General features: G+C 36.0%; 3 protein-coding genes across 10 annotated transcripts; 2 read left to right on the top strand and 1 right to left on the bottom strand.

Annotated features, from left to right (window-relative positions):
• Nucleotides 1–617: 617 nt before the first annotated feature.
• LOC106142336 (eukaryotic translation initiation factor 3 subunit D) lies at nucleotides 618–8,327 on the top strand. Its single transcript, XM_013344062.2, has 10 exons — nucleotides 618–937; nucleotides 1,120–1,310; nucleotides 4,216–4,369; nucleotides 4,785–4,894; nucleotides 5,255–5,393; nucleotides 5,612–5,772; nucleotides 6,398–6,529; nucleotides 6,936–7,142; nucleotides 7,656–7,851; nucleotides 8,102–8,327. Exons 1-10 carry the CDS (start codon nucleotides 745–747, stop codon nucleotides 8,260–8,262), a joined length of 1,644 nt encoding a protein of 547 aa, XP_013199516.1. The 5' UTR covers nucleotides 618–744; the 3' UTR covers nucleotides 8,263–8,327.
• A 201-nt stretch (nucleotides 8,328–8,528) lies between these two features.
• Nucleotides 8,529–15,674, bottom strand: LOC106142248 (facilitated trehalose transporter Tret1). Of its 3 annotated transcripts, XM_013343952.2 has the most exons (8): nucleotides 15,534–15,674; nucleotides 14,489–14,586; nucleotides 12,781–12,915; nucleotides 12,561–12,644; nucleotides 11,799–12,077; nucleotides 11,504–11,624; nucleotides 11,017–11,148; nucleotides 8,529–10,020 (listed from the first exon to the last, which is right to left on the bottom strand). In XM_013343952.2, the coding sequence occupies exons 1-8, from the start codon at nucleotides 15,580–15,582 to the stop codon at nucleotides 9,491–9,493; spliced, it is 1,428 nt and encodes a 475-aa protein (XP_013199406.1). In that variant the 5' UTR covers nucleotides 15,583–15,674; the 3' UTR covers nucleotides 8,529–9,490. The 3 variants fall into 3 exon arrangements, with proteins under 3 accessions (XP_013199406.1, XP_013199431.1, XP_013199414.1); XM_013343977.2 differs by lacking the exons at nucleotides 14,489–14,586; nucleotides 15,534–15,674 and adding an exon at nucleotides 13,307–13,424; XM_013343960.2 differs by lacking the exons at nucleotides 14,489–14,586; nucleotides 15,534–15,674 and adding an exon at nucleotides 12,995–13,084.
• LOC106142275 (E3 ubiquitin-protein ligase sina) lies at nucleotides 13,554–25,985 on the top strand. Of its 6 annotated transcripts, XM_013344012.2 has the most exons (6): nucleotides 13,554–13,624; nucleotides 14,509–14,576; nucleotides 20,394–20,428; nucleotides 22,372–22,567; nucleotides 23,058–23,199; nucleotides 24,299–25,985. In XM_013344012.2, the coding sequence occupies exons 3-6, from the start codon at nucleotides 20,403–20,405 to the stop codon at nucleotides 24,877–24,879; spliced, it is 945 nt and encodes a 314-aa protein (XP_013199466.1). In that variant the 5' UTR covers nucleotides 13,554–13,624; nucleotides 14,509–14,576; nucleotides 20,394–20,402; the 3' UTR covers nucleotides 24,880–25,985. The 6 variants fall into 6 exon arrangements, with proteins under 6 accessions (XP_013199466.1, XP_060802786.1, XP_013199442.1 ...); XM_060946803.1 differs by lacking the exon at nucleotides 13,554–13,624 and having other exon boundaries at nucleotides 14,504–14,576; XM_013343988.2 differs by lacking the exon at nucleotides 13,554–13,624 and having other exon boundaries at nucleotides 14,509–14,598.
• The last annotated feature ends 315 nt before the right edge of the window (nucleotides 25,986–26,300 follow it).

Raw genomic sequence — 26,300 nt, 5'->3', positions numbered from 1 at the left:
TTAAAATGAAAAAGGAAATGATAGCATATAATATTTTGATTGGGGGAGTTGAGCAAGTGAAAGAGTTTGTATATCTAGGATCAAAGTTTACGTCAGATGGCAAGTGTGATAGTGATATTAAAAGAAAAGTGAACGCTGGTTACATAGTGAATGGAGCTTTGCATGCCTTTATGAGCAGTCAGAAACTGTCCAAAAAGGCTCGACGTCCTGGCAAAGGGTCAGGTCAAGAGAATCCGAAACCGCCGAGCTAGCATGAAGAGAGTTATGAATGTAGATGAAGCGCAGGAAGTATGCAGAGATAGTGGAAAGATGTAGTCTCTGCCTACCCATTTGGGAAAAAGGCGTGTTTTTTTTTTGTATGTATGTAACCAACGGGTTTGAATTATTAAATTATTATTAAAGTAGGTACTTTATCATAATCATTAGTTTGTCTAATGTGAGCTCTCTGTGAGAACTCTAGTTCCGCCTTTTGCCGAAGTTGGCTTTACAGTATATTTGTTTTAACAAAAATACAAATCTTCTCTTTCTTGTTAGTTTCCATTCTTACTATTTTATCAATAATGGTAACACTATTTCTACATATTATTTTAGAGTTTGGAAACAATTAGGAAAAAAATATCGGGGATGGTAACACAGCAAGTCTTCTTTAAAAAAAAATTGTCGTGCTGTCGTGGGTAGCGTTTACACAATTTATTTGCCTTGAATTGAAATATTATTATATTTCCTGCTTCAAGTTTCGTCGTGATGTCAGAACATGTTTTACCGGCCGAAGAGCCGATACGTTTCATAGCACCCGTGATTCAAGATAACCCTACAGGATGGGGACCTTGCGAAATGCCGGAGCAATTTCGGGACATGCCATACCAGCCTTTCAGTAAAGGCGATCGCTTGGGAAAAATAAGTGACTGGACCGTGGTACAGGATAAGAAGTATCAAAGTAAGTTATTACAGACTTGTGTTCATAAGCTATGACTAAAACGTAATATTTGAGGTTATGACTTTCACTGGCTGCGATTAACTCATTCACTTATCATTTCACTACAAAAACGCTATTTTGGGTGAAACGAATATGAGACCTTCACTGAATCATAATTCTTATATTAAATTTGTCTATAACAGATAAGTATGCATCCCAATTCGGCGCTGGTTCGTCATATGCATACTTCCACGACGAAGATGAGAGTACATTCCACTTGGTGGACACGACGCGCGTACAAAAGCCGCCGTACCAACGCGGGCGGGCTCGTGGTCAGCGCGGACGCGGTGCTAGGGGAGCGCGCACTCCGGGTGGCATGACCACTTTGAACAAGGTAAATTTCATAGTTTTTCACTGGCAAAGGGGATTGCGCAAAGTTGACGTCGTTTTGAAGTTGTGCAGCAAGCGATGAAACTTGGATTTTTTGAAAGTACAGCATATAGTCAGCAAAAGTTACTATGAACACATTTCTGTAAACTATATCGGAACGAAGATATTTGAGTTTTTGTTGCTCATTAATATATGGCCGATTGGCTTACACAAGAAATAATAAATCGTTTACCTAATAGTAGTAATCAGAATTTGTTAGGCGAATATGTTATAGCGAATAATTTGAATAGAAAAAGGGCTGATTTTGAAAACATGAATGCTGAAGTTCCGGCATGGATGATTTTCCAATTTAAAGTGCCGATGATTTAATTATCTCTTCACTTGGGCCATACCAAGTACAGCAACACCGTAGCTACTACGGAGAATATGTAAAAAGTGATGGGTCATATTTGATTGAAGTATGTTGAGAACCCAACCTTGACAATTTTTCAACAGAATCATTAAACTGGGTTGATCCGTAGCTTCTTAGAGGTAGGATCCAATCCCGTCATTCGTCAAGACGGATAAGACCAATAAGTATGCTAAACAAACAAGGCATTGTTTAGCATACTTATTGGTGGGCAACTCACAGGAGTTGTATAGCCTTAAGCTGTGTTTACCTCGTATTATTTTATGAAGTGATTGTATCTATAATATATATGCCTGTACCAACACCGTAGCTACTACGGAGAATATGTAAAAAGTGATGGGTCATATTTGATTGAAGTATGTTGAGAACCCACCTTGACAATTTTTCAACAGAATCATTAAACTGGGTTGATCCGTAGCTTCTTAGAGGTAGGATCCAATCCCGTCATTCGTCAAGACGGATAAGACCAATAAGTATGCTAAACAAACAAGGCATTGATTAGCATACTTATTGGTGGGCAACTCACAGGAGTTGTATAGCCTTAAGCTGTGTTTTACCTCGTATTGTTTTATGAAGTGATTGTATCTATAATATATATGCCTGTACCTATATATGTCGCAGGAAAATGAAGTAACCAGAGATTTCGCGAAATCCCTAGGGATATCACGAAATCACGGCATATGTTGAATATTCTTATTTACGACGCCTTCTTACCAAAATAGTCAGTGAAATGTCGTTTCACTAAATTAAATCTAGTGAAATGTCAGAAAAACGGATACCTCCGAGTAAAAATCGTCCAATGTATCTCTCTCCCTCTCTCTACCCAAACGGACACAAGTAGGAGCGTAAGGAAGCCGCCGTGGAAGCGGCCGCCGCGTCACGAATATGAGCGAGGGCAGCTCATGCTCCTGGCAACGAAGCGGTAGGCGATGGCACCGTGTGGTTTTAGTGGGTTCAAGCCCCACATAACCCGTTTCACTAGATTGAGATGAGTGAAATGATATATCACTAGCTAGATTGAAATAGTATTTTGTCATATCACTAATACAGTAGGGCCTCGGTAATCCGGAGAGGCAAAAACAAGACCCTTGCCGAATTATCGAGGCGTCCGGATTATAGTATGCCATAATTAAAAGTAATAAAACATCTTTAACCTTAGTTTCTTTAATCATTAAAGCATAAAGACGAAAATGTACATGATCAAAATTATGCACATACATCCATTTAAGAAAAACAATTCAAATATCACACTATCATTTATTCTTCTGGAAAAGTCTGTAATACTCTTCTGTTTATAATTGTACTTCATTTCAAAAGCTCGGTCTCGAAGATGACGGGGAAACATAACTTCGTGGGTATCCAATTCGTTTTGTTCAGCCCATTTTAGAGCAGTGTTTAAAGCTCCTACTGCCTCTGAATTACCCACTTTTTTGGAGGCGGAAACTTCAATGCTATTGCCCTCATCTTGCTCGTCTTCCTCACATATATAAATTTACACTGTACGTTCTACACGATAGGCGATAAACAAAAGACTAACAACAAATGTTCATGGAAGCCCGCACCTACCCCCGCCCACCTCCCGCGAACCCGCCGGATTACAGCGATCACCGAATTAGCGAAAGTCCGGATTACCTACTGTAGTTTTTTAGTAAGAAGATGTATTAAATAGGAATATTCACCATCTTCCGTGATTTCGTGGTATACCTAGGGATTTCGTGAAATCTCTGATATCCTCATTTCTCTGCGACATATATTTAAATGTATCATATTTTATGCGAATATATATAAAATATTGTCTTATTTGTCTATTTTCATAGGTTTGAAGTAGTTAAATAGACCGTATTTTTTAAATATTCAAATGCGAATATCTCAGCTCCGATATCACTTGGGACAAAAATAATCATACACATATGTATATTTAAAATAGCATAACAAAGTTATATTATAATAAAGAGTGGCCGCTGGAAAAAAAAATGACGCCACTAGTCCATACTAAGTTGCGCAAACCCCTTTGCCATGTACTTTGTAATAATACACCACTTTTATCAAATAATTTAGATAGGTCCTTTAAAAAGAAACTTTTGGTCACTAGAAATTGGTTCTAAATGTAACCTCTAACTAATATCCCATAAATAACCATAGCCTCTTATTGGCTTTTCTTTTTTTTTATTTGTTTAAATAACTACAGTTCCACTTATCTTCCTCCTGGCTTTTAATCCTGAATGCATCCTCACCACTCTGGAGAGGAGTCAGTTGTATGCCTGTAACCATGGATCCTGGATTGGGTGAGCCAGGTTTTTACATAAAGCTGACCCTTTGCAGGTAAACCTAATTGGATATGGTTACGCATCCAATTTCCTTAATGTACAGGTTTCCTCACAATGTCCCCCCTCACCACGAGCATCGGTTAGTAATCAAACTAATGTACATAATTACAGATCCACTCTAAACAAGAAATGAAACTGTTATTAAAATTTTTCATTTATAATTTTCTTGTTAGCAACGTGATCGCAAGCTTGGCAAGAGATGGGGTCAAAGAGGAGCTCCAATGAAGATCCGAGATGCATCTGTCACCGTGCGACCCACTTGGGTGACTATTGAAGACATGGACTTCCCACGTCTTGCTAAATTATCTTTACCGGGGATCAAAGAAGGTCAGTGTATAAATTATTTCCAATATAATTTTTGTTCCATTCTCAAAAAACAAGATTAAAGTCATGGTAAGTCATCTGTCGTCTGGCTTGAGCTTGGCACAGGAACCTCGTAATGAATTGTAGTTTGATTTGAATCTTAATTAAAATTCAGTATACTCTGTACATAAGTTGCTGGAGCCTATGATCCTAAGGGAAATCAAAGTATCTTAGTCTTCCCTTCTCTTTCACAAACTATGCAGGTGAAAAGTGTATCAGCTCAGGCTTGACAAAATTGTTATTACAAATTACATACGTAATCATAGATCTTTATCCCTTGCAGGGTAGAACAGTCTTGAAAACACTGATAAGCCACATTCAGCTATTTGGCTTAATTATTTCAAATTATAACTCAAAAATTAAATGTAATTTTTTTCAGGTGAAGATATTGTTTGCTGTGGTACCTTAGAGTACTATGACAAGGCTTACGACCGTGTCAATGTGAAGCATGAGAAGCCTCTGCAGCGTATTGATCGTATTTTCCATACGGTAATTATACATCATTATTGTAAAGTAAAACTCCTCTGTATACTTAAGTTATCATTATTAGCTTATTATGACCACAATCTTTTCAGATGAACCTTACCTATATTATTATTTAATAATCATGGTAAAAGCTGCACTAGATATATGCAGTCCATCCCACAAGTCCCATTGATATGTCCCACATTTACTTGACGGAATTAGGACGTCACATTCGCACATCGACATTAGCACATCTCATTTTATGACATCCATAAGGAAAATTAGGTTTCAAGGGGGGGAGAGAGCCCTTGAGACCTAAATTTTATGTCAAATCACTTGACTCATGTCACCCATAATGGACGGTCTCTATACATATATTTGCAGGTGACTACCACAGATGACCCCGTGATCCGCCGCCTGAGTAAGACTACTGGCACTGTCTATGCTACCGATGCTATATTGGCCACCATCATGTGTTGCACTCGCTCCAACTACTCTTGGGATATTGTTATTGAGAAAATTGGTAAGTGAGTTGACATTAAAATATAGAAAACATAGCTAAATTATAACTATATTTACTTTTTATGTTATAATAATAACTCTTGTCCCGGTAAACTTTTCTTGATGAGGACCTGGCGGAGTCCGCCTGTACTCTGCAACTACTCTTTACTCTTTTTTTTACTGGTGATAAGTCATTAAAACTTTGATACAAAAGCTTTAATCCTTAAATTTTAATACCAGGTGACAAACTGTTCTTCGACAAGCGCGACAACACAGAATTTGACCTGCTAACCGTGAACGAGACATCTGTGGAGCCCCCCGCAGACGACGGCAACTCCATCAACTCTCCGCGGAACCTGGCCTTAGAGGCCACCTTTATCAACCACAACTTTAGCCAGCAGGTAATCAGTGATAGCAAATTGACTTCATCTGACAGTAAATAGTTTGATCTGCTGACTGTGAGAGAGACATCTATGGAGACTAAGTAAAACGACAACTCTCAACTCTGCGAAACCTCGCCCTAGAGCCCACCTTATTCAACCACAACATTTAACCAGCAGGTAAATTAAATATGATGCTAACTTACTAAGTGCTTCTATTCAAGGCGACTATCAGTACAAATAACAACATTGTAACGCCTTCTATTTATGAACAGACTGTACATAATTTATGTGTCCATAATCTATGACTATTATAAGATAAGGTTAAGATGGAGCAATTCCGGTTACCATAATTAAAGGAAGCTATAAAGGTTAAGTTTCTTTGTAAACAGGTTATTTTATTTGCATTACCTGAAACTGCTTACCCCATTTAGTCGCCTCTTACAGCACCCACGACAATCACACGGTGTGGAGTATTTTGAAGCTTTAAAAACCGCGAGGCCCAAAAATCTGTTTAACTTTTTTGAGACTATCTATAACTTTTTTATTAAGATATTTGTGAACTGTAAATGTAATTTGTTTGGATGAACTAAGCAATCAATTTATTATATTGTACAAATAATTTATTTATTACATTAACTTGCAGGTATTAAAGTCTGGTCAGAACGAGGCCAAGTATAAGTTCCCGGAGCCGAACCCGTTCGTCTCCGAAGAAGAGGAGGGGGAAGTGGCTTCGGTCGGCTACCGCTACCGCAAGTGGAACCTCAACAATGGTGTGGTGAGTTAACTCTCAACTTCGGTTTTATTTTTCAGTGCAGAAAAGAGAATGGTCATTAATTTGTATAATAACATAAGCAACATAGTATTCACTTCATCGTTAAAAAGGTGTTACTATAAAATAGATTCACTTTAGTACTCTTATTATTTTACATAAAAAAAAACAATGTACCTTAATTTAGTTGGGAAATAAATGAATATAAATATCACATAATTTTAAATCTTTTGTGTTGCATAATGTAAATTGATACTTCTATACTAATATTATAAATCAGAGTGTCTTATGTATGTCTTATTCGACATGAAAAAAGGAATAGGCACTCAATTTAACGGTATTTTATGTGATCAATTCATAGGAAATCACACTTAGTGTTATTTTAGAAATGGACAAAAATTCCTGTCTCCAGGTCCTCGTGGCCCGTTGCGAGCACGACGCCGTGATGCAGGGCCCGCAGAACGAGACCCAGTTCCTCACGATCAAGGCGCTGAACGAGTGGGACTCCAAGCTGGCCAACGGCGTGGAGTGGCGGCAGAAGCTGGACACGCAGAGGGGCGCCGTGCTGGCCAACGAGCTGAGGAATAACTCGTGCAAGCTCGCTAAGTGGACTGTGCAGGTAATGTTGGCTCTATATAATATAAATACACCACAGATAATGTACCTTTTTCATAGTGAAAAAAATTTCATGATTGTTTCAATATTCCAACAAGTTACAAATTTTACCTCTTTTTAATATTGATATAGATTTTATTTAGCGTCAAAAAAGACCTTCGTCTGTTCATGAATGTTGACAAGGCATGCTCTCAGGTTAATGAAAAAGTTAGAATGGGATAATGATAAGAAATATGCTGATTGAAAATATAACCTCGCTGTTGTGTAACGAGGCTGTGTTCCCTCGTAAGGAATTAAATTTGAAATAATTATAATTGAAATACTGGAATGACCTGATGTTATGTACCTAGTATGTCGGATTTCAATATCGTGAAACCCGATTTATACTTGGAATACCTTTAAAGCTATGTGGCTGGAGCTGTGAAAGCTATAACATTGAATAGATAAGGTGACAGTGCTCTATAATGACATGCGTTAGACTGACATCGTCAGATAATAAATAAATTTTATTTTGCAGGCGCTCCTGGCCGGCTCTGACCAGATCAAGTTCGGCTACGTGTCCCGCACCCAAGTGCGCGACAATTCGCGCCACGTGATTCTCGGTACGCAGCAATTCAAGCCGCACGAGTTCGCGGCTCAAATCAACTTGTCCATGGACAACGCGTGGGGAATACTGCGATGCGTCATCGACTTCTGTATGACACAGAAGGACGGTAAGAATTAAGTTTTTTTTTTTAGTAACGTTAAGCTTTTGCTATGCAGGAGTAAGTCGTGCGAGATCACGGCACAAATCAAGTTATCTATGGACGACTACGATACGTCATCGACTTCTGTATGACGCAGATGGACGTCTTTATGGTTACGTTCAACTTAGTCTGGTATCCTTGGCACGCAGCGTTTTGAGCCGCACGAGTTTTTACGGAAAACGTAGTTACGATGTTTATGAGACAACTTTTGTTTCAGGTAAGTATCTCATTATGAAGGACCCTAACAAGCCCTTGATCCGTCTTTACGACATCCCCGATAACACGTTCGAGTCGGATGCTTCCGAAGAAAGTGGAGACGAACAAGCAGACACGCCATTCGCGCCGCTGTACTCTTACGGGAACGCAAAAAGAATTTAATCGCATCATACATTGCGTAGCAAATCTTGTAAAGGGTTAAATATGAATAAAATAATGTATCGTCACACATTTTGTTTCATTACAAGGGTCACCACCACATAAGACTTATTGCTTCTATGCTTCGATCAATTCTACTAGTCTGTATACATAGCTTTCTTTTATCCTTTGATACTTACCATACTAATACTAGTTTGAATATTTTTCACTGTATTTTGTATGTGCAAAAAATCAAAATAAATTGAGGAATATTTTAAATCAACTACAAATAGCTATAAGTCTCTGTTTAATCCATCTATTTATACAGATAACCTAAATATAAATATCAAAGTAAAGTCAAAATATGTATAACTATTTTGTACTTATTACTGACTGTTATTATAAACTACTAGAGGCCGCCCGCGACTTCGTCCGCATGGAAACCCTATCAATCCCGCGGGAACTCTGGGATAAAAAGTAGCCTATGTGTTATTCTGGGTCTTCAGCTACCTACATACCAAATTTCATGGTAATCGGTTCAGTAGTTTTTGCGTGAAAGAGTAACAAACATCCATACATCCATACAAACTTTCGCCTTTATAATAGTAGTAGGATAGTGTTTTTATTTGAAACCAAGATAAGGCCTTTAAATTCTTCCTTCCAAGTAGAAATAAAAATCTAGTATTCTTTTTACAGTAATATTCAAATTCTTAAGACTGAGGATAATATTATACAAAGTTTCCTATAAATGCCAAAAAAACTAATCACAGTCTAAAGTAGCCTCTAGTATTAGGTGATACATAATTTTGTAAACGAAAAAACTCACGTCTTTTCAAGTCTTGAAAAGACGTGAGTTTTTTCGTTGGCCCTGTCTACCCGGCAATGGATATAGGCGTGACTATATGTATGTAAAACTGGTCAAGGGCAAGCGCTATGTAGGTTTCCTTAGCCCAGCATAGTGAAAATTACGAATGAGCTATTGATATAACTTAAACAAGAACTAGAACTAAGGAACAATTCGCAATAATTAGTTCTTGATTGTTTGGTTTTCTACAAACATAATTTTACCTAAATATTATTTTTATTTGCAGACTTCTAAAAATAAGGAGGTCCTCAATTTGACCGTATTTTTAACTGAGATCTATTTCTTTGTGGTGATTTGAGACATGCATGACATACCTACTTATTCTATAAACATAAATTATTTCGGCGTGTCTATTTATTTTTATTGAAACTTGTTACCTAATTCATATTATTTTTCGTGTTGGACGGCAGTATCACCGTGTCTTAAAGCTTGCCGCTCCGCCGGTCTCGCTTGCAAATTATCCTGAACCTCTTCTAACGTTTTACCCTTCGTCTCCGGTACACAAAAGTACACAAATAATATACCAAAATACCCTACAACGGCGAAACTCCAGAATACAGAATAATGGCCGAACATATCCTTTAAGTTTTGGTAACATTTTGTCACTAGAAAACTTAGGACACACGCCAACATCGTGGCTAAACTACTAGCCACGGCTTTTACATTTACAGGAAACAGTTCCGCTTGCATAACGTATGGAAGATTGCCAACCCCGCAAGAAAAAGCAATGTTAAATAGAAAAATACCGGCTAGCGGTAACGGCGATATGGTGGTCATCGTCTCCTGGCTTAATTTCATAGAATCTTGCAAGTAGAAATAAAGCCCGATTGCCGTCATAGAGACCGAGACTCCGAGGGACGATAACATCAGTAGGATCCTACGTCCGCACCAGCGAGTAAGAAATGTAGCTCCAATGCCTGCAAAGAAAAAAACATTCTAAATCTTATTTTATTGGAATTTCTTCCGATATCGTGAAAATCGGGCTCTTTAGACTGTTTCTGCTTAGATATAAAGACGTGGCTTTTATGTTTGTTTAGAATTTTTATCGGCGACGGCGAACGTAATCTTCAGCGCATCATTTGAACATTGTTGAAAATTGGGATACTTGCCAATTGATGCTGATATAATGTGGAATCAAATCTTGTTGATTTTTATAACCCAGGTCATTTGCAATTAGATGATTTAATGACACAAAAACGTGGAATTTTATCACGCAGGTAACCAAAGTGGAATAAACCAAAACTCCACTTGTCATGATACCGGCATACTTCTTTCGCTTTCATATCTCAAATCTCTTCTTGCAAACTCGTCAGCTTCGAGTACTCTCGCCAAGACAGATATAAGATATACCTACATATTCTTAGATACGTTTTATTTTCTGTATTTACTCTTCCGTGTAGATTTTTGTGAATTTCAGCAAATATTTACACGCACTTCAACTACATTGTAGCAATCATCGCTATAATTTTATACCATACTTACATATTTGATGACATCGAGTACCGTAAGATAAACATACGTATCTGTCTCCTTCACAGCCCAAGATATGGTATCGCACGCAAATGCATAGAATCACTCTTTAAGGAATGGAAAGTGATGTAACAAATGTACTTTACCTAGGTCGTACTACTTTTTACTACTACTACGTCTTTGTGAAATAGTATTCTGCAGAGCCGCAGACGACATACTACGAGTACTATAATAATATACATATAAAATAAACTTATAAATTAAAAAAATATATATAAAGTGAAAATGTGCAAATTGTGAATTGGGCATTCAACAATTTTAGTCCAGGCTGGACTGTCCAGCTATTCCGACGATGTCTCACCTTTAGTACTAACTATGATAACTTACTCGCAAGACAATGACGCGACTCTGTAAACGTAAAAATTTTCATTAACGATGCTCACCAGCAGTCAGCTGAACAAATCCATAGACGATGCTAACGTGAGGGCCCGAAATCGACACGCTCTGCCTGAATATCACTTCAAGGTAAGATTGTATGACGAGCACTCCAGTCATGTACTGCAATATCTTTAGACCTGGAAAAAAAAGTAAGCAAAACGTGGAATATTTAAAAATACTTGTGTGTCTTGACTTCTACCCTGCCGTGCGTCTTTATTACAGATTTGTGTCAACATTTGTTTCTTGATTGTACGTTGTGATTTCAGTTTTACTACTACGAAACTCATGTTCATCCCTCAATGTATCTATACATTTTTTTTATTTAAAACTTTTTGTATTTTCAGTGCTCTACACTATCAAAAGAACATTCTTTTTATACATATTAGCTTTCGAAATCATTTGTTGGTATAATTGTAGATACGGAATGAAGGAGGAAATAGAGTTTAATTAAATGCTGTATTTGTTGTGATATTATAATTATTGGAAACTTGCCTATGACAATATAAATAGTTTTCCTGTACTTCACGTTGAATAGGAGTTCTCTGGCCGTCGTCTTGTTTTCCATACTCTCTCTAACATGAGCGCGCATGATGGCCAGTTGGTCATCCACCCACTGTAATAACACAAAATGTTTGTTTAGCCCAAAAATTCTACTAGGTGGTAAATATGCATTTAAAAAGTGATTTTAATTATACTTAAAGTAACACTGAAATTTGACTTTATCGAAAAGACTATTGTGTAGTTTTTTTTTTAAATTAATACGTTCAAAGGTACGTTAAAAAATTACCTTCTCATCTTTCCGGCCTTTCAAATAAACGAAAACTTTTCTGGCCTCTTCAGTTCTACCATCTTTAAGATGATAATAAGGGGATTCCGGTATCCACAGACAACATAATCCATAGACTATTGGTATTGTCACAATAATCGAATTCAGTGCTGTATAAGACACAAAGGGACCAATACCGTAAATAAGGAGACAACCCAAGTTATTCATCACTTGAATCACCATTCCAAGAGAAGCTCTTATTTCTTTGTCTGCTATTTCCGTCACGTAAATCATTGCAACCTGGGAATAAACCACATACATAAAAATATTACGACTTTGTCAGATAGAGCCATCATGCTCGATGAGGCTAAAAGGCTCATTCAGCTGGAAAGCTTAATGATACTTATAATTAAGATCCTGATTTCGTCGTGACCGGCAAGAAAGCTTGTACTAGATAAAATTGTTTAAGTATTTGCTTACATCCATAGGAAAGAGATGGTGTCGACTTATTCTAAACTGCCAGGAACTATAGATACAGTATTTAACAAACCACAGTGGTTTGTTCAATAGTACCAATACAGCACATGTTATTAGCATATTATAGGTACAAATAAATAATAAAATCGCCAATTTGAATTTAAGAATTTTAATTTGATCCCTTCCGGACCCAATCCAGGATCATGGTCAAAGGTGCACATCTTCAGCGAGGTGAGGGAACCGCGAATAACGCCAGGAGAAGAAGATTTATTCATACGGCAAAGTATAAAACAATAGGTATCTCACCACAGCAACCGTTCCTGTTGTCATCCCGATCATAAAACGTGCCGCATACATCAACTCGGGCCATTTTGTGAATAAAATTATACACTGCAATCAAACAAAACCAAAGTATTAAAAACAAGTAACAGGTACAAAATTTTGCTTATATTAAACAATTTTTAGGTAATAAACAATACATAAATGAAGAGGATTGTTCACATAATTTGTTCTAAAACACACTCACCCCACCTAGTAGTCCCGGTCCGCACGAAATTAATATAGTTCGCCTGCGACCGACTTTATCGCTCAGGACTTGGCCCATGTAACATCCGAGCAGGGCGCCCACTGACAGCAAAGACACCACCCATGACGTCTGTGCCTACAATAATCAATAAAAACTTTATAATAACATGTATTTAGAAGTAATTTCCTAAATTAAAAAGTGTTTCTTTAAATACCAGACAAAATGCTAGAAAAGCTAGGTACATAGAACACAAAAACTTTCGATTGGTATTGAAAGTCGTAGTAGCTTCTGCCTGCGGCTCCGCCCACGTCAAAGATACCTATGTCCTTCTTCGTGCCCCACAATACCAACATGCAAATAAAATATCTTTATCAGTTAATCGGTACAGTGGTTTTGAAGTAAAAGACGTACAACTACCATAAACTATAAATCGGCCGCCTTTAGGCTGATAAATAGGTATATTAATCTACATATGTATATCCATCAGCTTCGATCTGCCGGTTTACAGGTAGGTAGTTTCTTATACCTTAGCCGTGGAGAAACAGCGCAGCCAATTAAAGACTGAAGTGATGAAAAAATCCTGAAATTGACTGGCAGAATTAAACTCACGAAATATTGACTTAATAGTAAATACCTACTAGGTATACTGCAGTATCATTCACATTTGTATATAGTTTTATCTACCAATAATGATACCTATTCCTGAATGTCTCCGATAAGATAATACGATGATAACGGCACAGAATATATTGGTGTTTCAAAGTCGTCTAGCTTGTTTAAACACGTGTGTGCAAATAAAACAAGTAATTATTATCGAATTATTTTCACAAAGATCTTTTAGTAGGTATGTACGATAAGGTTATTATAGATTCTTAGGAAGGCACGCTTGAGTCGCCGAATAACCGATTAAAATAATTTCAAGGCAATACCTACTTAAATATTTTTTTTTTCGTAGCATGTAATGCACAAAATGTCTTTAGTGAACTTTTGTAGGTTAAAGATTATTATTATGTACGGAATCATCTATATTGTCCAATGAGTAATCGTTTGCCGTGCTTCTGTCTTGATTCAATTCAACTTCCATTGCGGAGATTTACGATCACGCACCTAATCGTAGTAATCGCCAAAAAGTTAAAAATTATCTAAAATACCTATAGAATAAATAGGTAAGTCGTATTACGTACAAACGACGAATAAATCGTACCTATATACCTATATCTTCATTATAAAATGACGTGAATGTATTTAGTTCTGTTATTGTATGGTGGCAAATAATACTTTGCAGTTAAATTTTGGACCATTACATGGATGAAAATGAAATACTAATTAAAGCCAATGTACTACGAGTACTTACCTAGTAACTAGGTAGGTATCAGCAGAGAAGCACTGTGTAAAAAACTTATCACTAAGTAAAGGTGGGCCCTCATAACTTACATACGAACAGTTCGGCGATATAATTATTTTGTCCTCAGAAATACATCCGAATCGTTCATAGATGAAAGTCCTGAGGTTCAATCTACCGAAGACAAAAAAATTGTGACGACGAACGCTTTTTAATAGGCCTATTAAAAACGATATGTTTCTAAGAGAACATTAGACTCCTACCCACTTGGTTGTCCGATGTTTTTAAATGACAATGTGTCAACAATAAGTACCAACTTCATTTCTATTCCCGTATTATACAAAGTGCTCTGTGTCCATAACTCACATCTGTTATTTCCAAATTAGCTTCGCCATTCTTGAACTTCGGAATCGCTGGTGACGGCCAGGATAGAGTAGCGCCCGTGAACGAGAAGGTGAGGGATGCTAAAAAACAAGGTAAGTGAGCCTCTTTTCAGTTAGAGCCAGTAGATGTTAGTTTTTTTGATCGATAATGATATTTAACTATACTAATATTAATAAAAAAAAATCTTATTATTAATTACTACTTTATTAGTACATCATTTATGCACAATTACTTACAGACACATCCAAGTCAATTGAATGGCCAAGTCACATAATAGCTAACTTAAGTACATTCGCAATAAACACCATAAACCTCCGTGACTTGGCTTTCAAATTCAAATTACCTACTTATGTACGTTTTACTAAATTAATTAGTTACTTTTTTCTTCATTTTGCCAATCAAACTACTTTATGAGGTACTCATGCTCGTCCCAACCACTTAATAATCAAGAAACCATACTTCATTAGGTATACTACATAAACACTCATTTTGGAAAATTATTACAACACAAACAACAAGACATTTGGGTTCCCGACAAAAAGTCCACGTTAGTTTACTACTAGACCTCTTTTTCGAAAATAAAACATGGACTTATTTTAATATTGCTTTTAGTCAGTTTACATATTTTTTGTAAGGTACTATTATCATCTGCATGTTTATCAACAGGTCGACTCTTAGAACAACTCGTTAATTTTGCAGACAAATTGAAACAGGCCGGCATTTATTTATTTTCACAGCCGTTCAATGTTCGTTTTTCACGAGGTCGACAGAGCCAAATATTCACAGGACGGGTTTGGGTGTAAGAGGAATATAATTGACTTAGTGAAACTGCTAAATACCTACTTGCCATAACAAGAAAGGAAATTACACCGAAACTTAGAGCAAAGTGCCGTAGAACTAAGATTAATCTTTTCATTTCTCACCACATACTTTTCATAGAAGTGCATTTTTTTTTCATTCAGGCAAGACTATTTCATAACTACATAACAATTTAGGTATTTAAAATTTCCCGCCTTACAAGACTTACCACAAAATCCCGCCAAATATTGCACCTTCCGATTTGTTTTAGCACTCATTTCACTTCATGGAAACACCAAGACAAACAAAATAGGTCAGCCAATGACTTGATATTTTTATGAATTTTTAACAATAGGTATCAACAAGTTCAACAACTCTTGACAAATAAATTCACAGAAACAGAAACATTATAGGATGGATAAACCGAATGAACGAACGAGTAAGTATGAAATAAATGATCATTAGAGCAGTTTAGTGGTGCGATGTTGTGACGCACGCATATTTACGTTGTGTAGGTATCTGTACTACATACGTATCATACAAGTGTCATTTATTCAAAATAGCTAGCTATTCATTTATGGCCTAACAACAACGAACTTCTAAGTGCAGACTCGCACAGACAGATAACGAAATGTCTGTTCAAGATAATACACGCGGCAGTGCAAGCGGCGAAGATAGAACTGTAAAGTGTAAAGTGGATTCTTATCATTGAATCTGCTGAATGTTGTACCTGGGTATTCAAAAGTAAAGAAAAGAAGTGATGTTCCGGATATCCGTATCCGCGGATATCCGAGGAATAATTAAGATCCGGACATTTTTAACGATCCGGCACATCACTAGTATCAATACCTAGACTAGACTAGACTGAACTAGACGCAGTAAAACTGTCAAAATAGTTTAAGTACCCTTAACAATTTTCAAAAATAACATTGTACATAAGTATAATTAGTCCTTTCGCTAAATGTTATAATTACTTAAGATTTTGTATCAACTGAACTAAAACGCACACATTTCGTAACTTCATAATATTTTAATCAATGCACTTGTTGCAAAAGCGGACCCTTGAACCTAAAACAAAGCATACAAGCAACTAGGAACATGTTATTGAAGTTGGGAATCGAACCTAGAATAGAACTAACAACTTGACTGTCTTGCAAATCCACCTAGTCCACAGGCCGAAATTATCATAAATACCTGGACAAATAATGGAAACTTAGGTAGATCACTCCAATTATTTCCTTTTCTACGGACATTAAACCCTGGAATTTAGTCTTATGTTAATCAACCTGTATCAGTGAGAAACATACATAGAAGTATGATCACTCTTACCAAAATATATTATTAAATGATCAGCTTTGCAGGGAAATTTAGCAAACTCAGTGATCAGCAACTTGGGATTGTCAAAAAAAATTGTACAGCCTATAATGAGAAAACTATTGCCAAAATTTATCAAAGGTCTGTAGTTAACTAGTCGGTAGTTAACTGCGGACCTTTGAACTAAAAACTAAAGGGATGCTTTAATATTTGTCTTCATTTTGAAACAAACAGCAAATTATCAAGTTTTTTATTCTGGTAATATGTTACTTTACAAGCAAGGCAGCTGAATTCTATCTGGTTGTTTTATTTGTCGAAATCTTGTGGCATCCTTTCTATGATTTTCTGCATTTGTATTGCTACCATGGGATTATTTGTACATATGTCTGCCACAGTATATGGTGGTAAAAGACTAGCATTTCCAAACAAGATTTTGTCTCCGGATTCTGATACTGGTAACAAATTCTCAGTGAGCCAAGCTTTTACTTTAGCCTTTCTTTTTGACAGATCGACTTCTAGTACAGGTGGTTGTTGACTTTCTGGCAGTTTGATATGTGGTGCTGGAGTCAATTCTGTAATACTGATGATTGCATGGCCAAGAATTAAGCTGGTTCTAAATGTATCTTCATAAGATATCAATATAATCATACTGAAAATTTAAAAACACAAGTTTTGTTAAAAGAGAAGTAAATATCAAATATTTATCAATATAACTATATAAAGAAATTATATGTATTGATAAGTTTTTTGGCGCGTTATCAATAAGATCTTTCGGTCTGTGAATAAGAATAATAGAACAAAAAAAAGGATTACAACCTATAGGTTATAGGGTCAACGGCTTTGACATATCCTTGAAAGCAGCAATTTTTCACAAGACGTACTTCAATATATTTATTCAATAAACGCAGTAGATTTTCAGGTTTTCTACAAATTTCAGGGTAATCATAGCATTGTTGCGCAGACATGATCTCAACATTGATATCCGTTATATACTTATTCCCAATTTTTTGCCTTACTTAGCTTTGCCCATGAGTAAATATGCAATGAAAACAATTATGATTTGATGAATTAATCTAAGGAAATTATAAACTATCTAAATATCTTCAAGTATATGATTGTAAACAGCAGCTGTGCTGTAAATAAACTTTTGACTTTGACATTGACAACAGAATATTTGTCATTTTCTTTTCGTACATGTATCGGAGAACCTTCAATTTTAACTTTGCATGCACATAAACCTGTCACAAAAAATGTTATCATGTTTAATATTTTTGTTAATAAAAAGAACCTTATTTTTTTTTATTTTAAAGCTTACCTATATACAAGAAATTCTATTTATAAATAAATCTATATTCAAAGTTTCAGACCGCCTACCCTGTATCCATCAGAATGATATCAATAGACTAGTTGTTGGCCGCGAACTTTGACCTAACGTACCTACGCAAACGGATTTTTTTTTATTCAAAATCGTGTATATTTCAAAAACGATTTACCTGTTTTTGATGTCCTACGAAGTTAAGAATTCTATTGATTTTTTTTTTCAATTTCATCACATTCAGTTGAAAGTTATTGCGTTACAATTACAAATATACATACATACAAGAATAATGTTGTCGCCCCAAGTTCATTGGTAGTCCTCACTCGCTTCGTTCGCTCAGCTTTCGCTCAAAAAAACGCGGTTTTAAAATGTTTATATATCTTGGGAACCGAGCTTTTCTCGAACCTAGGACCTTGATAAATCAATTGCTTGAGCCGAAATGCCCCTAATCTGTAACTTTCATTAAAATCGTTGGAGCCGTTTCCGAGATCCTGATTATATACATACATACATACATACCGTCACGTCTATATCCCTTGCGGGGTAGACAGAGCCAACAGTCTTGAAAAGACTGAATGGCCACGTTCAGCTATTTGGCTTAACGATAGAATTGAGATTCAACTAGTGACAGGTTGCTAGCCCATCGCCTAAAAAAGAATCCCAAGTTTGTAAGCCTATCCCTTAGTCGCCTTTTACGACATCCATGGGAAAGAGATGGAGTGGTCCTATTCTTTTTTGTATTAGTGCCGGGAACCACACTGCACCTGATTATATATATACAATAAATTGCTCGTTTAAATATGTATATTAGATGATGGGTATGAAAAAAAAGAGCGATCAATAAACTTTATTTAATGCTGGCAACACGACGTAAAAATTCTAGGAATAACCTCTTTCACTCAAAACATTACAACAAAGAACTAAAACTTTTATGTTCACGGCGTAAAGTTCAATTTTATACGAACTGCTACTATTCCATACAGCCAATCATTTGTTCTGTAGATGTAGATACGTAGATTTGAGTTACTTTTGTTTTGTGTTTCGTGTCACAAACACTCCATTACAAGTTCTTATTTCAATTCATCAGAACATTGAAGTGTTACATTTTGCTTACGTCTATTTCTTGGATATTTGATTTCATTGTTTCTTCCACTACGTGTATGTTGTTTGTGCAGTTCCAGACATATATACTTAATTAGTAAGTAAATAAATTTTATATTGTGCAATACGTTACCGGACATGGAATAATGTTCCCTTTATCTGTAAGTATAATAAAAGAGAAGACTTCTTTTGTCGTTTAATTGTAGGTACCTACTTACCTACACACTCAGTCACACTCCATGTTATTATTATCATTTTCATACCTAAATTATCTGATAGGTTTACAAGAATGACCGATATCTCATTTGATTTACCTTTTACGATTCTCACAATTAGGGATGTGACATTGCTGATAAAAAATCGATTTTTATATAATCGATTTATTTTTGAAGTATGTAAAATCGATTAACAAATAATCGATTTTGCTTAAGAAAATAATCGATTTTTATTATATTGATAGATTTTTTCCTAATTTTTCAATTTATGTCAAAATAAACGCCATATACATTATATCAATAGATTTATTTATTAAAAATAAACAACAGAAACAGTAAGTTCTTATTTAATTAACACAAATGTAAGTTTTTAACAATCAAGTTTGAAAAATGAAGTTTCAGCAACGAATAATGAATAAAATATCAACTGAATGTCGGTCAAATACTGTTCATCGACTAATTCCATCTAGAGAATGTTTGATTAAATTAATCATCTAAACAGTTTTAAGAGCACAGAAAGAATGCACAAATGGCGTTAATGTAATATTATGAAGCTATGATAGTATTCTTTGGCAGTTCGCGTTCCGGGCTCCAAGCCAGAAGACAAAAACGTAATATCGGAGTGCATTTATTGTATGAGTATAAAAATCGATTTTTAATCGATTATTAATTTAAAAAAAATCACGTATAAAAATCGATTTTTTTTCACATTCCTACTCACAATATTCTCAACACGTTTTACGAGGGTTTACAGTACCTAGTTACTTACCTACCCCGCTTAAGGGATTTTCATTGCACTGGATACCTACCTATGTACCTATTTGAAATATATATCTAAATGCGAACGTTAAGATAAAACTGCCAATTATTTCTATGTATTGTAGAGGTAGATTAGGTAGGTGCCCGTAAGGATTGCGAGATTTTGTTAAAATATACTTAGTAGTAGTAGCGAACTAAGATTTAATAACAAATGAAATAAAAAACAAACACTTCTTTTATTTCTGGAAAATAAATATCTATCCTTCTAACATAACCCTATTAAAGCCCCCTTTCAAAACGATAGGTCCATCCACAACTTTGTCACATAGGAGTACCTTTAAAACTATTTAATAAATTTCATCAGAAATATTTGTGTTTTCAGGCATCTAAAATGGCGTCAGCGAAATCTAATAGAAGGTAAGTAACTAGGTAAATTGACATACATACATTAGTCACGTCTACATGCCTTGCGGGGTAAACAGAGCTAACAGTCTTGAAAAGACGGATAGACCACGTTCAGCTTTTTGGCTTGATGATAGAATTGAGATTCAAATAGTGACAGGTTGCTAGCCCATATCCTAAAAGAATCCCAAGTTTATAAGCATATCCCTTAGTCGCCTTTTACGACATCCATGAGAACGAGATGGAGTGGTCCTAGTCTTTTTGTTATTGGTGCCGGGTACCACACGGCACCTATATTAACATCAATAAATATGATAACAAAACAGAAGAATGTCTGAACATTGACATCATCAGGTACTTATCAAAAAAGAATTTCTTGGGGACTATTACATACGCAATAGTAAAAGAATGTAAGAAAAATGTCGTGTGTGTGCAGACCATTGTATCTGTTTGTCACGCTTATCTCCTGATCTACTGAGCGGTTTTTATTAAGTTCCTAGGTTATTTATTAATTTATAATACTACTCTGTCAAGAAAGTAGCGGGAAAAGATCAATAATACACAAACTGTTTGTTATTCATCCAAATTTATTTTATCACCATCAAAATATGCTCCTTTAGAAACGATACACTTACGCCAACGAATAATCCAATCATCAAAACAGTTTTTAAACGCTGTTTCCGGAATTGAGGTCAGTTCTCGCCGCGAATTCTCTTTTATGTCTTCTACCGATTGAAAACGGGTGCCACGAAGTGGTAATTTGAGTTTAGGAAAAAGAAAAAAGTCGGCTGGAGCCATATCTGGTGAATATGGTGGTTGCTCGATGGTATTTGTTGAGTGTTTGGTTAAAAATTCGTTCACAATGATGGCCTTGTGCGAAGGTGCATTATCATGGTGCAAAATCCAAGAATTTTCTTTCTACAAATCTGGCCTTTTTCGTCGGATTTGCTCTCTTAAACGCCGCATAACACTCAAATAATATTCCTTATTTACCGTTTGACCTTCCGGCAAGAATTCCGAGTGCACAACACCGCGATAGTCAAAGATAACAGTCAACATGACTTTGACTTTTGAACGACTTTGGCGTGGTTTTTTCGGTTTCGGTTCAGTTGGAAGGCGCCACTCCGAAGCTTGTTGACTAGTTTGCATGTCAAACTCGTAAACCCACGTCTCGTCACCAGTAACAATGCGTTTCATGAATGTTGGGTCGGAATTGACTCGTTCTAGCATGTCCTCAGCGACTCTCATGCGATTGAGTTTTTGAAAAAAATTCAAGTCTTTTGGGACTAGCCGAGCGGCAACATGTTTCATACCCAAATTATTAGTTAAAATGGTACGGATCGACTCGTGAGATACAGAAAGTTCGGTGGCTATCTCTCTCAAAGTTGAATGAGGATTTTCAGTCACTATTTCCTTCACTTTTGCGATGTTAACTTCAGTTGCAGACGTTGATGGCCTACCAGAGCGAGGCAAATCTTCCATCACATCTCGACCGCTTTTGAACGCTTTGTACCACTCATAAGCACGAGTTTTTGATAAAGTCGATTCACCGTAAGCCTTCTGTAACATTTTCAGTGACTCCGAACACGATATTCCATTGGCAATGCAAAATTTAAGACAAACTCTTTGTTCGATGTTTTTATCCATTATGAAATTAGCAATACACACTAGATATGATATAACTAAAAATAGCACTGTATTTAATGTAAACAACAGATGCAACTCAAACTCCGCGCCAAAATGGAAAACAGTTGTGCCAATCTAACAACAACAAAAAAAACAAAAATTTGAATTTGGAACCATAAATAAATAATCCATTCCCGATACTTTTCTGACTGAATGTATGTTTCTAATTATTCACAAAGTGATCCTAGACACACAAATACAATCAGAGTCCCAGACAAATATCTGTAAACCGATGGGAAAGACTTAATGAAGATTGTCTTTCCATAATTAAGGTTGGCTACGGCGGCTGTCGAGCTTCCTGAGTGCCCCATTTGCTTGGAAACTATGTCGGCGCCAATATTCCAATGTCAATCGGGACACAGTCTGTGTAACATTTGTACCAGAGAGCTCTCTCCTCCAATCTGCCCTATGTGCCGTCAATCCATGACGCAGATAAGGAACTGGCAACTTGAAGAAATCATTGCCAAAGTAAGTGTATTTTTAATAGGGCTAATGACTAAATTCTTTTTAATTTTGTTTTTATTTAGATATAGGGCATTTCCTTACTTTGAATTAGTTAACTTGCTCTTGGCCGTTCACTAGATGATTAAAAATAGCAGGAAAAAAATATGAAGAGGTTGTAAGAAGCCCGATGTCACTCATGTGTCGATGATATCGCTCTACCAAAGCTTAAAGATAAGATCGCGATGATTTAGTTTACACTGACCCCGATCTGTTACTCTTCAAACCACAACAGAACCCTATAAAAAGCCTTAAAAAGCAAATTATTGATAATACCTATATAAAAAATCGAACCGCGAAAAACTACGTTGTCCCTTTTTTACGTCATAGTAAAAAGCGGAACAGCGATAGGTAGTTTTTCGCGCGATAAAAACGGCGTCGCTCGTGCCAAGCTACGGGGACTGGTAGACGGGTTAGACGATTGAACTGAATCTAAACTTAAACTTATTTTTTTAAGGCCAAGGTAGGCTGTCCTAATAAGCCAGTGGGATGCGTGTACACTATGCTGAACAGCGACGTCGAAGAACACCTGAAGGAGTGCATCTTTAGGGAAATGGACTGCCCGCTTGGTGCAGTTTTCGGAAAATGTTCCTGGAAAGGTAAGTTGGCAAAAAAAATTTGTTCAGTTCACAAGAATTTGTGAACTAATTATGTACTAGTTTACGCCCGCGGCTCTGCTCGCGTGAAACCCGTAGGTACATGTTGGTACGAGCGGAGCCGCGGTGGAACACGCACAGGTGTGCGTGTACCCTCTGCCCTTTTCCGTATCCACATTCTGGAGTTTGGATTTGGAGCAAAATTTCTTAGACGATCTCCAAGAAATTTTGCTTCAGTGCTTGAACAGTGTTTTGGCGTTAAAGACGAACACATTTATAATAATTGATGATATAATTACTTTGATATTATCATCGTGATGTCGACATCGTTATTTGTGGTAATAATAATGAGGTAATTAAATTTCAAGTATATGCTTATAAGGCAAACATAATTATCGCTCAGCAATTATTTTATCATAGACCAATGATCATTATATGTATTATATACATAAAAGCACTAGTTCGAATCCCACAGCGGCCATGCCAATGACAATATTCGAAGTTATGCACATTAGTTTGATTATTAACCGATGCTCTTACGGTGAGGGAAAACATCGTGAAGAAACCTGCAAACTCACGGAACTATATGTGTATCACATGGATACACATCCAGTTCCGTGAATTTGCAGGTTCCAATCCAATACGAGTTAGGTTTACCCTGCAAAGGTTGCGGAATTCGGACGGGATTCGCTTCGTTTAAAAACTTGACTCACGCAATCCAAGATCAGTCGAGAACTTACCCCGGGCTCCTCTCCAAAATTGTGAGGATGCAATCGGGACTATAGCCATGCAGAAGAATTATCGTTACATTCATATTAATGTACTTACGTGTTATAATTTAATTTTACCTACTAACTGTTCCTCGTAACTTTGAGAAGTAATACTCTATCGGTGTAAAAAATTTCATCAATATCCGTCTAGTAGATTTTGTGTGAAAGAGGTACAAATATAGGTTCCATCGACACATTTTTACAAACTTTCGTATTTATAATTAGTATTAGTAGGATAGGAAGATAAAATAATTGCTGAGTGATAATTTTGTTTGCCTTATTTGCACTGCACATACTGATTCTCAATAGATTTCCTAACAACATGTTTTCAGGGCAATTGAAAATGATGATGGATCACTTTAAAGAACGTCACCCTACCCACTGCAACATTAGTTCTGATAGCGACGTGGAGTTGGATAACATAAAAATTTCTGAGGATGATCGTCACATGTTCCTCTTTGCTCAAGGAAAACTTCTTTTCATTATAACTGTGAAAATAGATACGCTGCAGAAAATGATTTACTGGACCGTTCAGCATATTGGTGGCAAAAAATCTGCTCAACAGCATATCTACGAGATACATGTCACTAGTAAGCAAGATGCTCGCAGGAAGTCAGTGTTTACGGAACACTGCTTCAACGACGCTATAAAAGCAGATGAAGTATTCCGCATCGGAAAATGCGCTGTTATGCCCCTAGCAGTACTAAATAACTTTATAAAAGATAAGAAAATGTCGTTCCGTTTCTTCATCAAAAGAATGGCCCCAGTGCAAAAAGAAAGATTTAACAAAGGAGATGTAAGGAAAGATGAAAATAATCCACCCGGACCAAGCAAAGGTCCGAAGGGGCCAAAATCTGGAGGGTTTAACAATGCGGGACCTAATAAGGGTTCCAAAAAACCAACCAAATCTTAATTTTTTGTAACTAAATTCTCTGCTTTATTTGAACGTCATTCAAGTTATTTATGTCAAGTTACATAAAATATTTTTTGGTACTATTCGTTGCTTACAAGCTACTACACTCTTGTATTATCTATTTGAGAAAGGATTTTATATAATTATCATTTTAAGATACACCTTGAACCTCATCTCTGAAGCAGATTTTATTGTAAATCAAAGATGACGGTTTGGTCAGTAGTCTGTGTTAATTTAACAGGAAAAATGTAACGTTAACTCATAAACATAAGGAACTTTATACTATGATTAATTTGTCTTATTAATTTAAGAGGTATTAACTAAGTTAAGGAGAAAAATATTTTGTGTCCATGTAAAAATTACTTTATACTTACGTGCTCAAATTTGATCGATCAAAAATAATCCCTAGAATGCTTCTAGATCGTTTTCTTTTTGTTTATGGGTAACCGTCGTTTGTTAGAGACGTCATTTGTTAGTTAGGATTATGAGTTTTTTCCGTCTCCAACTACAAGTGATGGTCACTAAAGTTTATCCTTATTATAATCTGAATAATTTGTAATTTAAAGGGACTATGTTGTATTGTTATTTTATGTTTGGTCAAATGAGTGGTAATATTTCAATGATGCCGTAATAGTACTCAATAGATACTTTTTAACAACAGTTAACAAGAACTCTTTAACGTTTCAAGGTAATATTTTGCCGAATATTGAGTTACATTTACGGAAAATTGAAGATTTTACTTTCATTATGGATCTAACAATAACATTCGACGTAGAACCATTATGCTATATCTAAAGGTGATTTGAATAGCTGTTTGGATGTGCTTTTTTTTTTCAAATGAGCGCATACCTACCTACCTTTTTGTTATTAGTGCTGAGCCGTTTTTATTCAGTTATCCTTATTATTATAACAAGCAATTTCTTATCAGCCAAAAACTGCGGCGGCGGAGGTACTTACCATATACAAGGCAATTATTTCAATGATCCATGGTATATCGCCATCCCCACTGACGGATTTTTCCATAAAAATTTATTTTATTTTGTTTTGGTTACTCCTAAACGATACATTGTAGACTAGATAAGTAAATAAAAATATATGATCAAGTATTTTGAAGTTTTATTTATTATACTTTTAAAGATACCTAATATAAGTAGGTACTGTGATTTTTTAAACATTTTTATCTTTCTCTGTGACCCCAATGAAAACTGTTCCTGTAGTTTTGAATTTATCCATTGCAAAGAAGAAAATTCATTAAAATAACAGAAAGAAAAACATGGACCATGGCCCATTGACAAGCAAATCAATTCATGATGGCAGATAGCTAAAACTCACAGAAATCGAAATACTTAATCTCAAACGTATTTCATACCTGTCCCGTGCAAAAAAATTACATAGACAGCCTGATATTTAAGACTGATGTA

Source organism: Amyelois transitella, chromosome 12, assembly GCF_032362555.1.
Source record: "Amyelois transitella isolate CPQ chromosome 12, ilAmyTran1.1, whole genome shotgun sequence".
In the NCBI taxonomy this organism is placed as follows: Eukaryota; Metazoa; Arthropoda; class Insecta; order Lepidoptera; family Pyralidae; genus Amyelois; species Amyelois transitella.
The sequence above is the reverse complement of the archived record's forward strand: the minus strand, read 5'-3'. Positions and strand labels throughout refer to the sequence as shown.